The sequence below is a fragment of the Poecilia mexicana genome, unplaced genomic scaffold, assembly GCF_051168715.1.
Source record: "Poecilia mexicana isolate PSO_F unplaced genomic scaffold, ASM5116871v1 scaffold_17, whole genome shotgun sequence".
In the NCBI taxonomy this organism is placed as follows: Eukaryota; Metazoa; Chordata; class Actinopteri; order Cyprinodontiformes; family Poeciliidae; genus Poecilia; species Poecilia mexicana.
In genome coordinates, this window is record NW_028263386.1 from 26,174,680 (window position 1) to 26,192,134 (window position 17,455).

The 17,455-nt window shown below is 41.7% G+C and overlaps 1 protein-coding gene across 2 annotated transcripts in view; it reads left to right on the forward strand.

The window, feature by feature from the left end:
* The window catches only part of ephb3a (eph receptor B3a), a 62,786-nt gene that overhangs the window by 17,134 nt on the left and 28,197 nt on the right, over positions 1-17,455 (forward strand). For both annotated transcript variants that reach the window (XM_088014381.1, XM_088014380.1), the window contains exons 3-5: positions 1,278-1,950; positions 9,226-9,381; positions 14,850-15,185. In XM_088014381.1, coding sequence (XP_087870507.1) covers positions 1,278-1,950; positions 9,226-9,381; positions 14,850-15,185 — 1,165 coding nt within the window. The remainder of the gene's footprint in view (positions 1-1,277; positions 1,951-9,225; positions 9,382-14,849; positions 15,186-17,455) is intronic.

Genomic DNA, 17,455 nt, shown 5'->3' on the forward strand with positions numbered 1-17,455 from the left:
TTTATAAATGCAAAAACAAAGTCAAAAGTTACTTTAATTTGATAATCTTAGTGTTTCCTGAGCTACAGCTCGGCTGAGCGTGGCAGCTTTATGAACTAATACATGTAAATACATGCACTCATGGTTCATTTGTATGAAGACATAGTGCGTAGCACTCACACCGCTGGACTCGATCACATGCACGGAGTTCCCTTCATTAAAGACACACGGAAACGTTTGAGTTTCAACGGTGCCGTTTGTCTGAGAGACCAAATCTCTTTCCTCAAGCTCAATCGATTGCGCCGCATCAGATTTACAGACAGGTCTTCCTCCACTCTACGCTGCATCTTCTGAGGGTAGGATTTGATAAAGCTTTTAAATCGACACATTTTGCTGTGATCACAGCCGAAGAAAAGTGCCTGCCCCGCCCCCGTTTCTTTCCCTCAGACCTCCGGCACGCGCTCGGCATCGGAACTAGTCAAACAGATAGAATGCGTGAAATGTGTTTTAATGGGAAAATGTTATCTATTAATAGCCCATAATGATTGGAATTTTCTGAATGATTCATGCAATTAGAAGCGTTTTAGCTGCAAATTATTCCTCACAGGCCTCGTGTACACACAGCATGCTGCGGGAATGTGTGTCAGTGTGTGTGTGTGTGTGTGTGTGTGTGTGTGTGTGTGTGTGTGTGTCTGCGCGTGTGTCATTTCTTTTTTGTAATCCGTTCCAAGCGCCACAGGACTGTTTTGAACGTCTTCCATGTTTGAGCACTTTGCATTAGGAAGCATTAGTTAACGTCAACTAACAACATATTTGATCTTTTTGGGGTTTTTAAGCGACTTAAGACCAGAGTCTGTGTTAAGCAATGGAATATTAGGACCATTGTAGCTAGAAAACCAAAAGAAGCCAAAAAACTCAGAAATATTTAGATTAATCTCAGACATCTTCTAGAAAAAACTTTGACGTTTCTGAGTGTAAAAAGTTGAAATCCTCCAGGGAAAAAAAATTAATTTCTGAGTTTGAACAGAAGAAAACTTAGAAATTCAATTAATAATCTCAAATGTTCTAAAAAAAAAAAGATGGAAATTTCAGTTTGAAAAGTGAAAAAGTTTCAACTGCAAAGTTTTCTCTGCAAAGTTTCTGAGATTAATCTTAAAATTTCAGAGTTTTATTAGCAGAAATTTAACTCTCCCTTTTTTTTTTTCAATCTACAATCACTAACACTCGTTAGCTTTCCAATCAGGTTACTAGGATTTGTTTTGACCGAGTTCCTCTGTCTTTTATTTTTTCCCCTGCAGTGGGAGGAAGTGAGCGGATACGATGACTCCATGAGCCCCATCAGAACCTACCAGGTGTGCAACGTCCGGCAGCCGAACCAGAACAACTGGCTGAGGACAGACTATGTCCCCCGTAAAGGAGTGCTGAGAGTCTACGTGGAACTCAAGTTCTCTGTCCGCGACTGTGCAAGCATCCCCAACATCCCGGGCTCCTGCAAGGAGACCTTCAATCTGTTTTACTACGAGTCAGAGGGGGACGTGGCTACAGACAGCAGCCCCCTGTGGAAGGAGAACCCTTACGTGAAGGTGGATACTATTGCTCCGGACGAGAGCTTCTCTCTGCTGGAGGCCGGCAGGATCAACACCAAAGTGCGCAGCTTCGGCCCCTTGTCCAAGGCCGGGTTCTACCTGGCCTTCCAGGACCTGGGGGCCTGCATGTCGCTCATCTCAGTCAGGGTTTTCTTCAAGAAGTGCTCCACCACCATTGCCAATTTCGCCGTCTTCCCTGAGACCGCCACGGGTGCAGAAGCCACCTCCCTGGTCATCGCACCAGGGGCCTGCGTGGCCAACGCCATGGAGGTGTCCGTCCCTCTCAAATTGTACTGCAACGGGGACGGAGAGTGGATGGTTCCGGTGGGCTCGTGCACCTGCGTCGCCGGCTATGAACCCGCTGGAGAGAATACACAGTGCCAGGGTAAGAGGACGGGACTTTCACCGCACACTGACCTTTCACAGTAAAGAATTGCTTTGACTTAAAACTGACAAAAAGTTGAATCTAAAACCTAGAAATACCTACAGACAAGATCAGAAGTTTAAAATGAATTTCCTTGACAATTTATAGATTTGCCTTTAAATTAGGTTGACTTGGGTCAAATGTTGTAGGTTTCTTCCACAAGCTTCTCACAACAGAGTAGAACTTTGACTCATTCCTCCTGACAGAACTGCTGGAACTGGGTCGGGTTTGTAGACCTCCTTGTACACACGCATTTTTTCAGCTCTTCCTACAAACTTTTCAATGGCCACTCCAGAACACGAACTTCGTTGTCCTTAAGTTACTTTGTAAGTAATCTAGTGTTAGCTTAGGGTCCTCATTCCAAAGACCCATTTATGCCAAAGCCTGAACTTCATGCCTGATGTCTTGAAATGTCTCTTCAATATTTCCGCATAATGTTCTTGTATTATGTTGCCATTTACTTTATGAAGTGCACCAGTCCCTCCTGCAGCAAAACACCCACACAATATTATCACATTCTTCACCTTTTGCAATCTTCCCTCATTTTCCCTCCAAGTAGCAATGGCCCTTAAAGCCAAACACTTAGAGTTTAGTTGCATCAGACTGCAGCAGTGTCTTCCACCCTGCTACCCTGTATGTCTTAGATGCTTCCCTGCTTCAGCACATTGATTTCAGTTGATGGGCCATTAACAGACTCTTGCTGAACTGCAGGGAAACATCTACAACATACAGGGCAGAGGCAGGGCCTTGAGAACCAAGGTTGAGAAACATCTGGACTAGAGGACATGTCTCCAAAAATGAAGGATTTTGTTTCTGACTGCATTTGCCAACTTTACACTGGCTTTTTTTCTTTTTTTTTACCTGGCTTTTGGAACACTGAGCTCTTCCTCTCTTCAGCCTTTCTTTTCACCGTAGATAATGACAGCCTCTTCTTTTGTTTTGTTCCAAAGTTAAAAAGTTCAGTGATCTTAGTGTCTTAAAACTTCAGAGTTTGTTATTCTGGTATTTAGCAAATAGAAATAGTTGTTGTAATCATAATTGATCAAAGTAAATAAATAAAAAAATCTAATTTCTGAGGTATGGATGTGACCTTCAGGAACAAATGCAAACATCTGGCGTATTTCTACTTCAATCCTTTTTCTATAACGTGTTTATTTAATATTAATACATTTAATAGAATAAATACCTACTGAATGTTATCAGTAGAGTTTAAGTGCTTATCGCAAATAACATACCTTATGCTGTGTTACTATGTCAATAGCTTCATAATAGCCGTGAGTAGGTTTCTTTTAGATTCCATATCATTAATGATTTTTAAACTAGACACATTTCCTAAGAGGTTTTTTTTCCTTTCTTGTGAGGGAAACATTCAGCTTCCTTCTGTCTGCCTGCTGACTGGAAGTGAGTAGCAATATGTAGGGGAAGGAGCAGCGCTGCATTACACTATGATCCACAGAGGAAGAGAAATCTCACTTTCTTTGGGTGGAAGAGCTTTAAATTGAGGGAATGATGCAACGACATATTATTAACTTTTAGGTCCCGCTAAGAAAGAGACTTTTAAGTGTGTCTGCAAATGTTCAGCCGTGCATGCACACGGTTTTGGAGTTTTACGAAACTAGAAACGATTGTTTTTAAAACGTCTTTAAAACCAACATTAGAGTGAATAAATTTCAAAATGACGCTTCCATGTTTAATATTTTTGTTCTTTCTAATCGATGATGTCATAGCTCCATCTCCCTCTCTCTCTCTCTCTCCCGCTTCCTGGCGCCGATCTGTGTGTTTCTGTCGTTCTCTGGGAGTGCTACAGCGCTTTCTGGCGCAGCATCCTGTCGTGTGGACTCACATTTTTACAAAAAAAAATAAAAAATACCAAGCTCCTCTCTCTGTGCGCAGGGAATCATACTGTCATATTATAAATTGATACTTAATAAACCTGCAGTATGTAACTTATATAAAATGTTTTTTTGTTTTTTTTTTTCATTTTTGCATATTTGTTGAAACTATCACTATGTTGTGACAGTTTGGTATGAGACAATCTGTGAAAAAAAAAATCAAGCTCCTCTGCCTTCTCCCAGTTCTAACTAGAAACAGCCAATCAAGAGCTAGGAGGCGTGTCTTAGCGCTGTCAAACACAATCTTGTGTTGCACCTCTCATCCCCCACCCCCTCTACCTCTTTGCTCTCTGCTATGCTGCAACTTCTTCCTGATTCCAGAGTCTGTTGTGAATGCTCAGGCTAGAAAAAGAGAAATTTAATTTAGTTGAGTTACTTCTCTTAAATTCAAATCACATTTAAGCATTTTTTTTTTTCAGTCTCTTGTAAAATGACAACAGTTCAGTAAAATGTAGGTTAGGGTTTCAATTCTTGCTCACACTCCCCTTCAGTAAGTGGCGGTAATATAAACTAAAAGCTGTTTGCCAACAGCCAGTAAAATCAAAAGAGAAGAAGATGCTAAGGCTAGTTAGCATAGCCACAGATGCTATGGTGCTATGGCGGATAAACGTTCTTTCTGTTACAGTAAGTCATCTCTCCACCTTTAGCCATGATGTAAACATTTTTTTTTATAAAAGTTACGTACCGCAGCTCTAAGCGGACCATGCCCTGTACAGTATTTAACTTTTATTTTTATTCGTTCTGACTTTTGTTCAACTACAGCTCCTTTGTATGCTCAATGCAAGTCACCTCAGCCTGTGCCCTCTTCTTCGCATTTATTGTGTGGCTCCTGAAAGGGGGGATGCGGGGGTGAAGGAGGAAGAGGGGGTAGGGGAGGAGTATGAATTAATGAGGTGTTGCAGAGAAGAGCCGCATACAAATATTGTGCAAGCGGGACAGGAGGGAGAGAAAGATAGTCGGACGGCACAAAACCGAGAGCCAATACATTTTCGCGAGGCAAACGCAGATAATAGAACGGGAAGATGAATCCCAGAGAAGAGAGATAGCGTTGGGGAGGGAGAGGCGGAGAAGGAGGGGGCGTAGCTGGGGGCGAGGTGTGAATTGCCAAAGCGCGGACAGAAACAGCTGCTAAAAGGAGGGGAATGAAAATGGCAACTGGCGGCAGGAAGTCAGAGACGGCGCACGCGAAACCTTCTCTCACCTGGGCGTGAGAAATGGTGTTGAACACGCGCCGGAGAGCTCATTCGTCGCCATTTGGCTGCTCAAGGTTAAAAGCTTGCCGCCGAAGCCTGATAAAAAGCTCTCCAGGGCCTCAGCCAGCGCTTGTGATGAGGAAGTGTAATTTCCTCGGCGGCCTACCCGTTAGTTAATCTACAGGCGGCCACGCTCATTAACACCATTCAGACCAACGTGAGCCAACACCGCCACGCTGACATTAATCACTCAGACGTTTCATTTCTTACCTCCGTCTGGCCGCTCCGAGCCAAACGCTGCATGAGATAGAGGGAGGAGGAGAGGGGAAAAGACAATAGAGGGAGATATGGAGGATCAAAAACAGGAAAATCACCGTGCCCTCCAAAGAGGTTAATGGATTAAAACAAGACAGAGAGAGAGAGAGAGAGAGAGAGAGAGAGGGGGGGGGGGGGTGACTCAGCAGACACTCAAAAGAAATGAGAGGAAAATAAACTAAAGGAAATAATGGTGGGCTATGTTTCATGCAGAAGAAAACAAGGATGCTGAGCGTTTTGTTCCGTTGCAGTTTTGGTCATTTTCCAAAGTTTTGGGTACAAAATGGAGATGGCCGGACATTTCATGTGTTATGGATGTACGAGTCTGTGTCCTTCCTCTGTCTCTTTGCACACTTACATAACCTTAACATACAAGACTGGCAACAGTCATATATAAACAAAAACTGACTTGCTGAAGCAAAGCTTGTAGCAAAGCTTTGCTGAAACTTTGCTTCAGCAAAGCTTGTAGCGCCCTTAAGTGGACGGTAAATGTCACTCCGTAGATCCATTTGTATAACTTGCAACATTTGATTCTTTTTGGCCTGTTTTATACTTAATCAAATTTCTAACCCAGATGAAGTGCAATTACTTGACTGTTATACCTAAGTAAAATTTTTTGAGTATCCTTACTGGAGTATTTATTCTTTGGTGAACTTATGATTCATTTCTTTAAGCTGGTGGTGTGAAGAACCCATTGGCGGTGTCAGTGGCTGGCCTGTTGCTCCGTGGGGGGCGTCGGGCCAGCAGTGGGCCGTGGGGATTGTGCTGTGCTCTGGTGGGAACCCCCCTTCCTCTTTGCCTCCCCGGGGTGGTCTCACCAGACGGGATGGCACTCTGCCCTTCCTCCCATGGCGCTTTAGCGCTCCAGCCGCTGCGGCGGGTTAATGGTTGGGGGCTGTGGGGCAGTTTCTCCTCGTCAGCACTGACTGGTCTGACTGCTGATGGGCTGTGTGGGTGCTTGACCGCTGGGATGACCAGCTTCCAAGTTGCAGTTTATTTTTACATATTGAACCAAGATGGTCAACTTATTGTGTTTGTCAGTTTCTTTATTATTTATTTTAAATGAGCTGTTCTACTCCTAATTGTACTGACTGAACTAATTATAGTTGTTTTTACATGTTCAGCCAAACTTGTGAAGCTATTGGTGTATTTTAGTGAGCTGTTCTGGTGCAGAGTTACAAAATTAGTTTGTAATTCAGTACATTTATGTCTGTGTTTAAAAAAAAAAAGAAACATTTTAAGTCAGTTCAGCAGTTTTTCTTTTTCAGATCGGTGTCAGTCGATCCTGAACCTCAGATATTGGTACTGGAAATTAATAAGTGGATCGGTTCATCTCTGTCCAAAAACATAGCTGATAGCTTAACTCATCTCTCTGTGCTGGCTGTAGGTGTGTGTGTGTGTGTGTGTGTGTTTGTGTGTGTGTGTGTGTGTGTGTGTGTGTGTGTGTGTGTGTGTGTGTGTGTGTGTGTGTGTGTGTGTGTGTGTGTGTGTGTGCATGGTCGGTTGTCCTGTGTCTCTGTGTTGCCCTGTGATGAACTGGTGACCTGTCCCGGGTGAACCCAATAACTGCCCCAATAACCGGTGGGGCCAGACGCCAGCTCCCCTCTGACCCAACAAGGAGAAGAAAACAACGGGCAGATGGATAAAACAGAAACAGAATCCTTTAGGATTAACTCTCAACTCTATTGAAATCTTGTGCTTTTTGGGATTATAAATATTTCCAAACTTGGAAATTTGTTTGTTTTAAGTGAGGAAAAAAAAGTGAAGTGGCAATTTTTTAGCTAACTGATTTTCAGTGTGCAGCAACAGGTGGAGCAGAGGCAACACGGTGCTGCACACATTTTTATCAAGTAATTTTGCCAATAGATTGTAAACTACATGCTTTTTTTTTACACTATTTTCTATAGAAATTTAATGTTCCATAAAAATAAAATATTCAAACAGCTAAAAGTATTTTTTTTGTTCTTTAATTTAAAGATCTAAAATTTTGTGGTGCTAATTTAAAAATATTTACAAGGAATTTTGCTATTTTTGTGCTTACATATTACCTGAAATGTGGACTATAACTTGACATAAAGAAAAGTCATGAGAATGGACTAGTTTGACTCAAACCTTAGAGTCAGATTCAAAAAATTAAATTAGCTGTTTATTGAATGTTGAAATTTCGTCTGATTTTCTCAGATTTTTGCGTCATACTCAATGCATTCAGCTTTGCTGTCATTAGATTATATATTTTACTTTTGCAGGTTCTGCAGTGGCTTAACTACAGAAAAAAATAAACTGTTAATTAATAGTTACAATGTATGGTTTCTGGTAGAAAGGGACAACATTGTAAGATGAACTAAACTGGAGCTGGAAGTGTTGGGACTGAAGTTGACCTGTAGTTTGAATATAAAATTGTGGAAATTGGAGTTGCGAAAATAAATTTGCTCAATGGAAACACGGCAATTTGGAAAAGAGTTTTTTTCGTGAAAACGTTTCTGCAGTAGTATAAGATGTTTTTTTTTAATTAGTGTATTTCAGAACACTGCAATAGAAACACCTTTTTTCGTGTCACATGATCGACAGGCGGATGTTACTGCTGACAGAAACGACGAAGAAGACGATGACAGGAAGTGGCCGGAGGATGATGGTTTTTAATGACTTCTGGTGTGAACAAACTGATTCACATCTGATTTTAATCACGTCTCTTTGTAACGGGAACACCGCAATTGCAAAATTGCGTTATATTTTTCAGCATTTGTTTTGCGCATATTCGCAGTAACTCGGTTACTGTTGCGAGTTTTATTGCGTGATGCCGCAGCGGGGCTGTTAGCTGTTGGATTCTCTAATCATGCCATTGTTTTGACTTTGGGTGGAGCCGAAACTGAAAGCCCACTTAGCCTAACTACTTAATCACCCTCTCCTCTCTCTTTTTCTCTCTCTCTCTGGGTTTTATGAGCAGTCACGCTGACAGGACAGATGTTTGCCAGACTCCCCCACTTTTACACCACCGGTTAGGAATGTGGTGAACAGTAAAACCAGCGGCTCCCGAGGCAGATCTATCCAGACCTTTCGCTGCTAATCCCCTTTATCAGAATCCTTCTTTAGTCTGGGCTTACGCCGGTTTATCCTTAAGACTCCATATCAGCCAACTTTCAGCCCGACACTTAGGAATTTAAATTAATCTCTTGGACACATCGCCTCAGATTACCGCACTTTGTATACTCTCCTCATAACTCGGCTGAGCTAATTCATGTCTGTTCTGATGTCCCTTCATTTGGATTGATTTATGGGCTTATTATGGAGCGTCTTCTGCATGCACGCCGAGGCCCTCGTTTGTATTCAGCGGCGCGGTTTTGGAGAGCCGTGAGGAGCCGGGAGACACTGATTGATGGGTTCGGGGTGGATCCCTTTTTTTTTTTTTTTTTTTTTTTTCTTCACACAAGCATTCTCCATCCTTGTTTTGTCTGACAACAGCAATCTCCTGTCAGCAGTCGGTCTTCATCTTTATCCCCCTTCTCCTCATCTTCAACATGAAACTTTGCTGTCATCGCGACTCCATGTTCGGGGAGATTAATGTCACTGAGCACAGAGGATGAAAATGAAAAAGCAAATGCAAGAGAAAAAAAAAAAGCACAGATAAGTCCCTCTGCTTAAGCGCACGCCGATGCGGATGCTTCTTTTGTAAATGTTGAGCTTTTTTTGCAGGTGCATCGGAGGATGCGTCCTGATGTGACAGCTGCTGGTCTTCCAGATAAGCGACAGCGGCGTTTTGTTTTCCCCGCTTCTTATCGTCCTTTCCCGTTTCTCTCTTTCTCTCTCTCTCTCCCCCTCTCTCTCTCTCGTCCACCCAGCTTGCATCCCCGGGACTTTCAAATCCAAATTCGGTGAGGGGACGTGCGCTCCCTGCCCGGCCAACAGCCGCACCAGTTCACGAGGAGCAAACATCTGTCCCTGCCTGAACGGCTTCTACCGCGCCGACAGCGACCCGCCGGACTCCTCCTGCACCAGTGAGTGACGCGCCGCCGCGCAGAAAATGACTGGATCTGAATAGAAATGTTCACAATCCTCAGTGAGGTTCAGTTGAAAGATTATAAGCACTTGGTTTTATCTCACCTTTATATGGACCTGCTTGTGTCTTTAGTAAAGGTGGTGATGATGATGATGATGATGATGATGATGATGATGATGATGATGATGACGACATAGGTCGTCATAGCTAAATGCAAGTATTCACCAGATTGAGAAATAATTAAAAAACTAGAGTAGGGATGCACCGATTCACTTCTTTCACATTTGATACCGATATCTGAAGCTTACCGATCCAAATCCAAAAGTCTTTTCTACTTATGGCAGGATATTAACTGTTTAACAAAATCACCCATTAAGGTTTTCTCTGAAACTTTGCAGTAAAAGTCACCCAGCTTACAAAAAGCCATTATACATTCAGCTTCTGCAGCGGCTGCATAACATCAGGAGAATTCAACGTTTCCATGACCATATTGTCAGGCGCTATTGCCACCCTTCACTCTTCTGTCTCTTTTCTTTCTTTTCCTTCATCACTCGCTCCCAGTGAGCTTTAGAATCTCAGCCACTGAAATTATTAAACAAGTGTTGGCATCGACGGCGGTGCAGATCCAGCCAACAGGCCAAATATATTATTGGCATGCAGAATTTGCATACATGCCACTTGAAATATAATTTCCTACCAAACATTGCGTCCAAGCGGTCCTTTGTAATTGGGATATTGCACAAGTGGATAATGAGACAATCACCGTTTCACATACAGTGCAGATCTAGTTTCAGACCCGTAAAATATAAACTTTTTTTTAAATTCACATTTTTCCAAGTTAATTCTCCTGAAGTATTAACTTGAATTCTGTGTTGTGACTTAGTTGTTGGGTCATGTTAGCTGTAGTGTAATGGCGCAGATAAATCACAGTTTGGCAACTTCCCTGGTTTTGAGGTCACTGGTCTGCCTGAACATCGCAGAGCAGCAAACAGAAGCAAATGCCAAATTTATTCATTGCATTTAAAAGAAAAAAAAGCAGAAACCCTATGAAAATAAATAAAAACCAAGAAAGATAAAGAGAAGGATAGAGATGGGACGCTTATGAGCAGAGCAAGGTCGGATATTTTTCTTTTTATAAGTGAAATCAAAACTGAGCCCTACAGGCCTCGTCTCGAATAAAAACATCTGCTAAGCCCAGAATTAAATGTTATAAAATAAGTTTTTCATCAGTGAATTTGGCCTCGTCCACAAAGTAACCCGAACTGGATAACTTGTTAAATCAGTTAAGACCTAGTGATGTATTTCACAGCATTTATTAGATATGGCCTGCTGGTGCAAAGCAGACAAATTATGATCCTTTTTGGCTTTCCATATGTGTACCAAATGCGTGCCACAGCTGCCTTCGCTTCCTTGGAAACCAAAAATGTTTTTTTTTTAAACTTCTAAACAAGAAGCTCCAGCAAACCATCATCTGCCTTTGTTGCATTGTTTTATTGTGTAGGGCTGTAGAAATGTTCTACTTATTGTTAGTTAGTTTTTAACATTTTTTTCTCAAAAAATGTTTTTTCTTTTTTCTTTTAGAGAAAACGCCAACATATCCTGAATAGCAGTGATCACCAATAACTGGGTCTATTGTTGATTGTACACATTGGGCTATAATGTCTGTTTTTGTTCTCTACAAGCTAGCACAAATAAATCCATTAACTTTGTTATTGAAAGAACAAAAACAAGAAATCTCACCAAATGCATTTGGTCTAGTTTCTACTACACATAAGTTAGTACACTTGAAATAAGAGAAAATCTTGCAGATAGATTTCCAGCAAGACATAGCAGCTTGTTTTAGTCAATTATATCCCTGATATTAACGATAATATTCCACTGGCAGATTATTTCATTTATAATTAATTTCCCATTTCCACTGGTGGAATAATCTGCCAGTGGAACTAGTAGTTTTTATATTAAGGAATTTTTAACTTTAAGCAATATCCTTCATGTTAGTTTTGTTTATTTCAAGCGTGCTGAGATTTTTGCTGTAGAAACTAGACCTACTGGGTCAAACGTTGTGTGTTTGCAGTTCCTTCTGAAACAATCCACTTTAGCTCCTGTGTTTTTTCTCTGAAATTTGAATTGTTTATGAGTACACAGATGTGTTACTTCACCTCATGTTTTTTTATGCCATTTTTGTATATGTCACATTGTTGCTGGAAGAAAAGAGCCAACCAAAAAAAAAAAAACGTTTGAAAGCAGCACATGATACGTAGAACTCTGACACAAAAAGATACAGTAAATTCCCCCAAATTAGTATTTACTCACAAATGTCTACATTTTCATCGGTTAAACTGATTGCCAAACTATTTGCATTTGCATATTTGCTCCTAAATACTTTACATCTGTCTAAGTATGAAGGAGCAGCTGCTCACGGATGGTTTGAGGTAAGGTAGTCTGAAGGCAGCTGTAAGTACACTGGTTAAAAACAATGTGACTCAAATAAAAGGTGAGAAAATATTGTCATTATTACTAATAATAATGTTAGAGTGGACCCTTTCAAAACAGTCCATACTTTAAATTCAGTTTGGCTCTAAAATGGTGAACCCAAACTGACTTCTTACTTCTAACTTGCTTCTAAATCAGAGAGTCTGTGCATCCTAAAAAATTCTTAAATTGATGCATCGAAAATTAAGGCCTTAAAATGTCGTAAATTCCATAGAAAAATGTAAGTTGGTGCAACTTACGTTTATCACAGTTCTTAAATTTTGTGGTGGCAGGACTATTTCATCATGTATGCTACGCACTGCTTTTCTCTCGTGACTTTTCTGTGAGACAAACCTTTGAGTCATGTGCAGACATCTTCATTGACTGCATTCTCGTGGCGGTTGATGCTACCGCTAAGTAGCTTCTAACAAAACCTTGCTAGCTAGTTTAGAAACCTAGCTGACTAGCTAGGTTAAATTAATTTGTCTAAAGTTGAAATGCATTAGCTATTTATCTAACTTAAATTAAGCTAACTGGCTAGCTTAAATTAATGTATCTAAAATTAAAATACACTAGCTTTGTAAGTTAATTTCAGATGCATTAGTTTTTGCCTTTATCATGGAAGTGTAAAATTATCGCCAGTTGTCTGGAAGACGTTTGTCTTCACCACTGGCTCACTTCTGTTGCTTGCCTATAATGATGCTACATTCAGTCTGTGCAAATAAGCTTGGCACTACTACTACATCAAATATGCCATTTTCTTTTGTACCGTTCCGTGGTGATACAGGTCTTAAATGTCACTCATAATCATCTTAAAAAGGTCTTAAATTTGAGTTGTTGAAATCTGCAGAAAGCCTGTAAATGTCAGTATTTGAATGTGAAGGACTTGCTTTAGCGGTAAGCAGGCGGCTGTGCTGCTGGCAGCAGCGCGGCCTGCTTGTTCCACCAGTCCCTCCCTGGCCGTGCTGATTTAGAGCGACATGAGCTGCTAAAGTTGAGCCCCAGGGGCCTTTCGCCACGTTAAATGACACACACACGGCCCGCAACTGTCTCCCCCAGATCCTTGTCACAGGAACACTGTGGACTGTGACACTGACCAGCGCACGCTGACAGGCGGGCAGGGACACAGCCACCACCTTCCACTAGAGACACACACACACAAACACGCATGCGGGCGCGCGCGGGCTTGACAGTCCTGCCTCTGCGGTCTGTCAGAGCCGGTGCCAGGGCCGCCTGCGTTTTGTGTTTTTGAAGCTGCGCATTGCACAAGAGAAGGCGATGGATGGCAGCTTGGACTCAGCGTGTGTTTTAGACGGGTGTCCAATTAGAGGAGCTTCCACTCTGAACTCCGTCTGCCTAATTAGAAAGGATGGGGCGAGAGAAATGGCCGCTCAGGGCATGGCAGCTGAGGAGGTGGACTCTGTGGAGAGAGCCGTTCGCTCTCTGGCTGCAGTGAGACGGGCTGGATGCTCCGCTGCCAGGAGCCGAGAGGCAGAGCACCTTAATAAGATGAAAAGCCTGTTTGCACAAGTGATCTTTGTTGCTTTCCTCGGCGCTTATCGCACTTTATCCTGATTTCAAGCGCTCTCTCTCTGAAAATGCTGCGCTGCTTATAGAAACACGATGGCCCTGGGTCACACTGACTCACAAACAGGAACTCTCTGTCATGAACAGATTAGCTATTTCAAACTGACAAGGGGTCAGCCAAGCTATGCTTGAGCATGACAGTTTATATGAATCACATAAAAAATAAAAAAAAAAGTTGAACGTTGCTTTATTTTCAAGCCATTTTTTTTTTTTGAAGGAGCCTGTTTAAAGTAGAGATGCACCACTCCCATTGGAACTCAGGGGTTTGAGGATTTCAGGTATTTAGCTCCCTAAACTCCATGACTACCAGGCAACAACAACAACAACAACAACAAGGATTTCCTGTAAACTCATCAAAAATATCATTTCTAAATGAACCTAAATAATCATGCTAGTAGTTTTTTTGCGCATAAACTACCAGCCCTAATGAAGACGCCATAAGATTTACCTCCTGCCTTTATGTAGCAGATATAAAGCCCTGGAAACCAGCGATGCTAAACCTCAACCAATAGCTGAGGTTTATCGTTGGCCAATACTGATCAGATGCAGAAAAACAGCTGAATTGACTTAAAACGTTTCTATTTTTAAACACAGACATAAAAGTACTGAATTAGTAATGTTTTTGATAACTCTACACCAGTGCAGTATCAGTTAGATACAAACAGCTTCACAAGTTTGGTCAAACTTGTAAAAACAACTTTCATTTTTTCAGTCAGTTAGCTTGGGAGGCTAACAGACAATGGAAATAAATAAAGAAACTGAAACAGGCAATTATGAATTCTAAATATAATGTAAAATAAATAATAAAGCGTGATGTCGCTCAGAGCACAACGCATAGAATTAAACTGGATAGATCTGCCCTTATGGATCAGGTACATTGTCACAGATACCGATCTAGAATTTTTTTTCAATATTGGGACCGATACAGATATTAATATCATATTGGTGCATCTCTACTTTGAAACTGCCTATAACCGTGTTTGCATAGCCTTCTGTGTGTTGGAGTGTGTTGTAGAAGAAAACATTGTCTCTCTGACTGGTGGTTCCCTGCAGCCTCTGGGGCCAAATAGTCTGGATTTATGCTAAATAAAGATGCTGAAGGAGGTGGAATATGATCCCTTTTACCCTTTTTAAGACATTTCTGTACATGTTATGTGTGTATTCTCACTAAAGAATGTCAATATTGCACTCCACCTCTGTTATACTCTATTTTCTGCTCACATGCTACCTATTGTTCCCTTTTTATAAAGCTGTTAAAACAGTTTCTTTAACCACCAGGGAGGATAATGTCAGCGCTGCACCAGGAGGATGACTAAACCCTCACTTGTGTGTTTTAGCACAGCCTGCCCACCTTCTCCAGTGCCCACACACGTGTGTGTGTGTGTGTGTGTGTGTGTTTCTGTGCAGCCATCCCCTTGGCCCCTCGCAACGTCATATCCAGCGTGAACGAGACCTCCTTGTCCCTGGAGTGGGATGAACCCATGGACACGGGCGGGCGGGGGGACCTCGTCTACAACGTGGTGTGCAAGAAGTGCCTGCGCGACCTCAGCCCCTGCACGCGGTGCGACGACAACGTGGACATCGCTCCGCGCCGCCTGGGCATGAGGCAGAGGAAGGTGGTGGTGAGGAACCTGCAGGCCCACACCCGCTACAGCTTCGAGGTCCAGGCTGTCAACGGCGTGTCCGGGAAGAACCCGTCCTCGCCCAACTACTCCACGGTCAACATCACCACCAACCAGGCCGGTGAGTAAAACCCCGTCGCCGGCCTGATTCACGGCGGAGCGCCGATCAATACCACTTAGCATCGTGGTAGTACAGGCTGGTTAAAGGATCCCGCTTTCAGTCAATGTCAATGAGCTTCCTAATGAGTGTTGGGTATCAACAGAGGTTCTAACACGGAGAGTAAACAGTGTGGAGGAAAGCTCATTGAGAGTGACAGCTGGACAAATGCCGGGCTGCAGCTCTGCGTTTCTGGGACAGTTCTCAGGAAGAGGCAGATAAATTCTGCTTTATATCCCCACTGTCAGCACTCGGCAGACTAAGCAGGTTTCTTATCATACGTCTTGACAAATGTCACCGTCCAACATCGCCACTTAAATATATGCAACATCATCATCAACCAAACTGTTCAGGGGGGCCTCTCCCAGACGGCAATTACTCTCCCAGTTAACCTGCACTTAATCACCTCACTGCAGTATATATGAGCCCAGCTCAGTGACTATCAACTGAGTCAGGCGTCACAAATCAATAGGCTGCAGAACAGTAGAGGTGAATCATCTACTTCCTCTCCCAAGCTGATTGGGATTGAGGTGGGGAAAGTTTGAACATTTATCATCTTTCCGTTTCGGTTCGCTCCAAGTGCTTCGGGTACCAGGCGTTCCCACTGAACAATAAACACGATTTCAACAGCCAAGGTTCATTTAGAATGTATTTAGACGTGACTCAAAGTTAAACCTACACACAAGTCTGATTTAGGCCGAGTAGTCCACATGTGGCTGGATATCTGGGAAAACAAATGCCTTTTTAAGCGTTTTGGCCTTCCGATCATACAAAAAAACTCTGTTTATTATCACTGAAAACAATTGTTTATAAAATAGTGGAAATTTGAGAGAGCTCTGTATTTGTGTGTGCGTGTGTACAAGGAAAAACATTTTAATAACTTTATATTCTAATAAACTGTTTAGTTTAACGTAGTTCAACGTGTGTGTGTGTGTATATACACACACAAGGAAAATGTTTTTCCTTGTACACACGCACACACAAATACATATATATATATATATATATATATATATATATATATATATACACATATATTGCTATATTGCCACAATAACAAAAGCCACAACACAAGATATGCTAAAGCAAAAGGTAACGGATGTTTTGCTAAAATGTAAATTATGCTAAAGCAGAACTTTTGCTATCATGGCACTTATATTAAAATGTTAAAACGTAATTTATGCTAAAACTGAAGTTATGCTAAAGCAGAAGGTAAAATGTTAAATATTTTGCTAATATGTGAGTTAGCTTGGCAAAAAGTGAAATATTAAAATAAAAGCTGGTTCTTGCATGTTAGTTGACAACATAGGACTTGCAGGGACGGCCAAGATGGCGGACTGAGTAGACGCTGTCTTCCGAGGTCTGCGCAAAAAGGTCATGAAACGCGGTAAAACTTTGACTATATTATTACTGACACTGTTAAAAGGTAACAGTTTATGCTAAAATGGATGTTATGCTGTTGTGTTGACCCTTTTGGGCCACCGTAGATTCCAAACCATGGCACCATTTATAAGTTATTGCCCATCAGGCTTACAGCAGATGTCTAAAACTATTCATTTTCTAAACTATCCTTTCAGAGGGAACATAGTTGTAACATCAGAGACCAAATTAGTGTTTTGTTTAGTAGCATTTGATTAAGAATAATCAATCTGGGTTTTATCATAACCACGACTTTATTCCAAAGTATTTTTAATGTGGCTCCTAATGTCTTTGCTGCTCTGACCTAATAACGTTGACCTATAATGTTTCCTCATAGGTGTGCATTCATTAACGGGGCAGCATTCACTGGAGAGTTACCTTAAAGAGTGCGCTAAAATAATGAGATGACTGGAAGTGATGAAAAACCCGACAAGAACAGGAGCGACTTAACATTATGGATTCATTGGATTGTTTCAAGAATTTTCTGCGTTTTTATATATCTCTCTCTTTTTTTGTCGTTTACGTTTCTGTTCTTCTCTGTTGATTTTGCGCTCAGCTTCCATAACATCAACTTCCCGTTTCCTAATAGCAGCCATGAATTCTTCACTCATTATCTTCTGCTGTGCGTTTCCTTCAGCAGATTTTCAGTTGTCAGATGCCCATCCATCTTCTGCTGTGTGTTCCTACATTGATTAGTATTCTTCCTGGATTTCCAGCTATAAGTCCTTACGCTACACTCTTACGGCTTTCTGCACCAAGTCAAATTTCAACCTCTTTCCATTTTAATCAGATAGAAACATTTTCTCTGTAGGGAT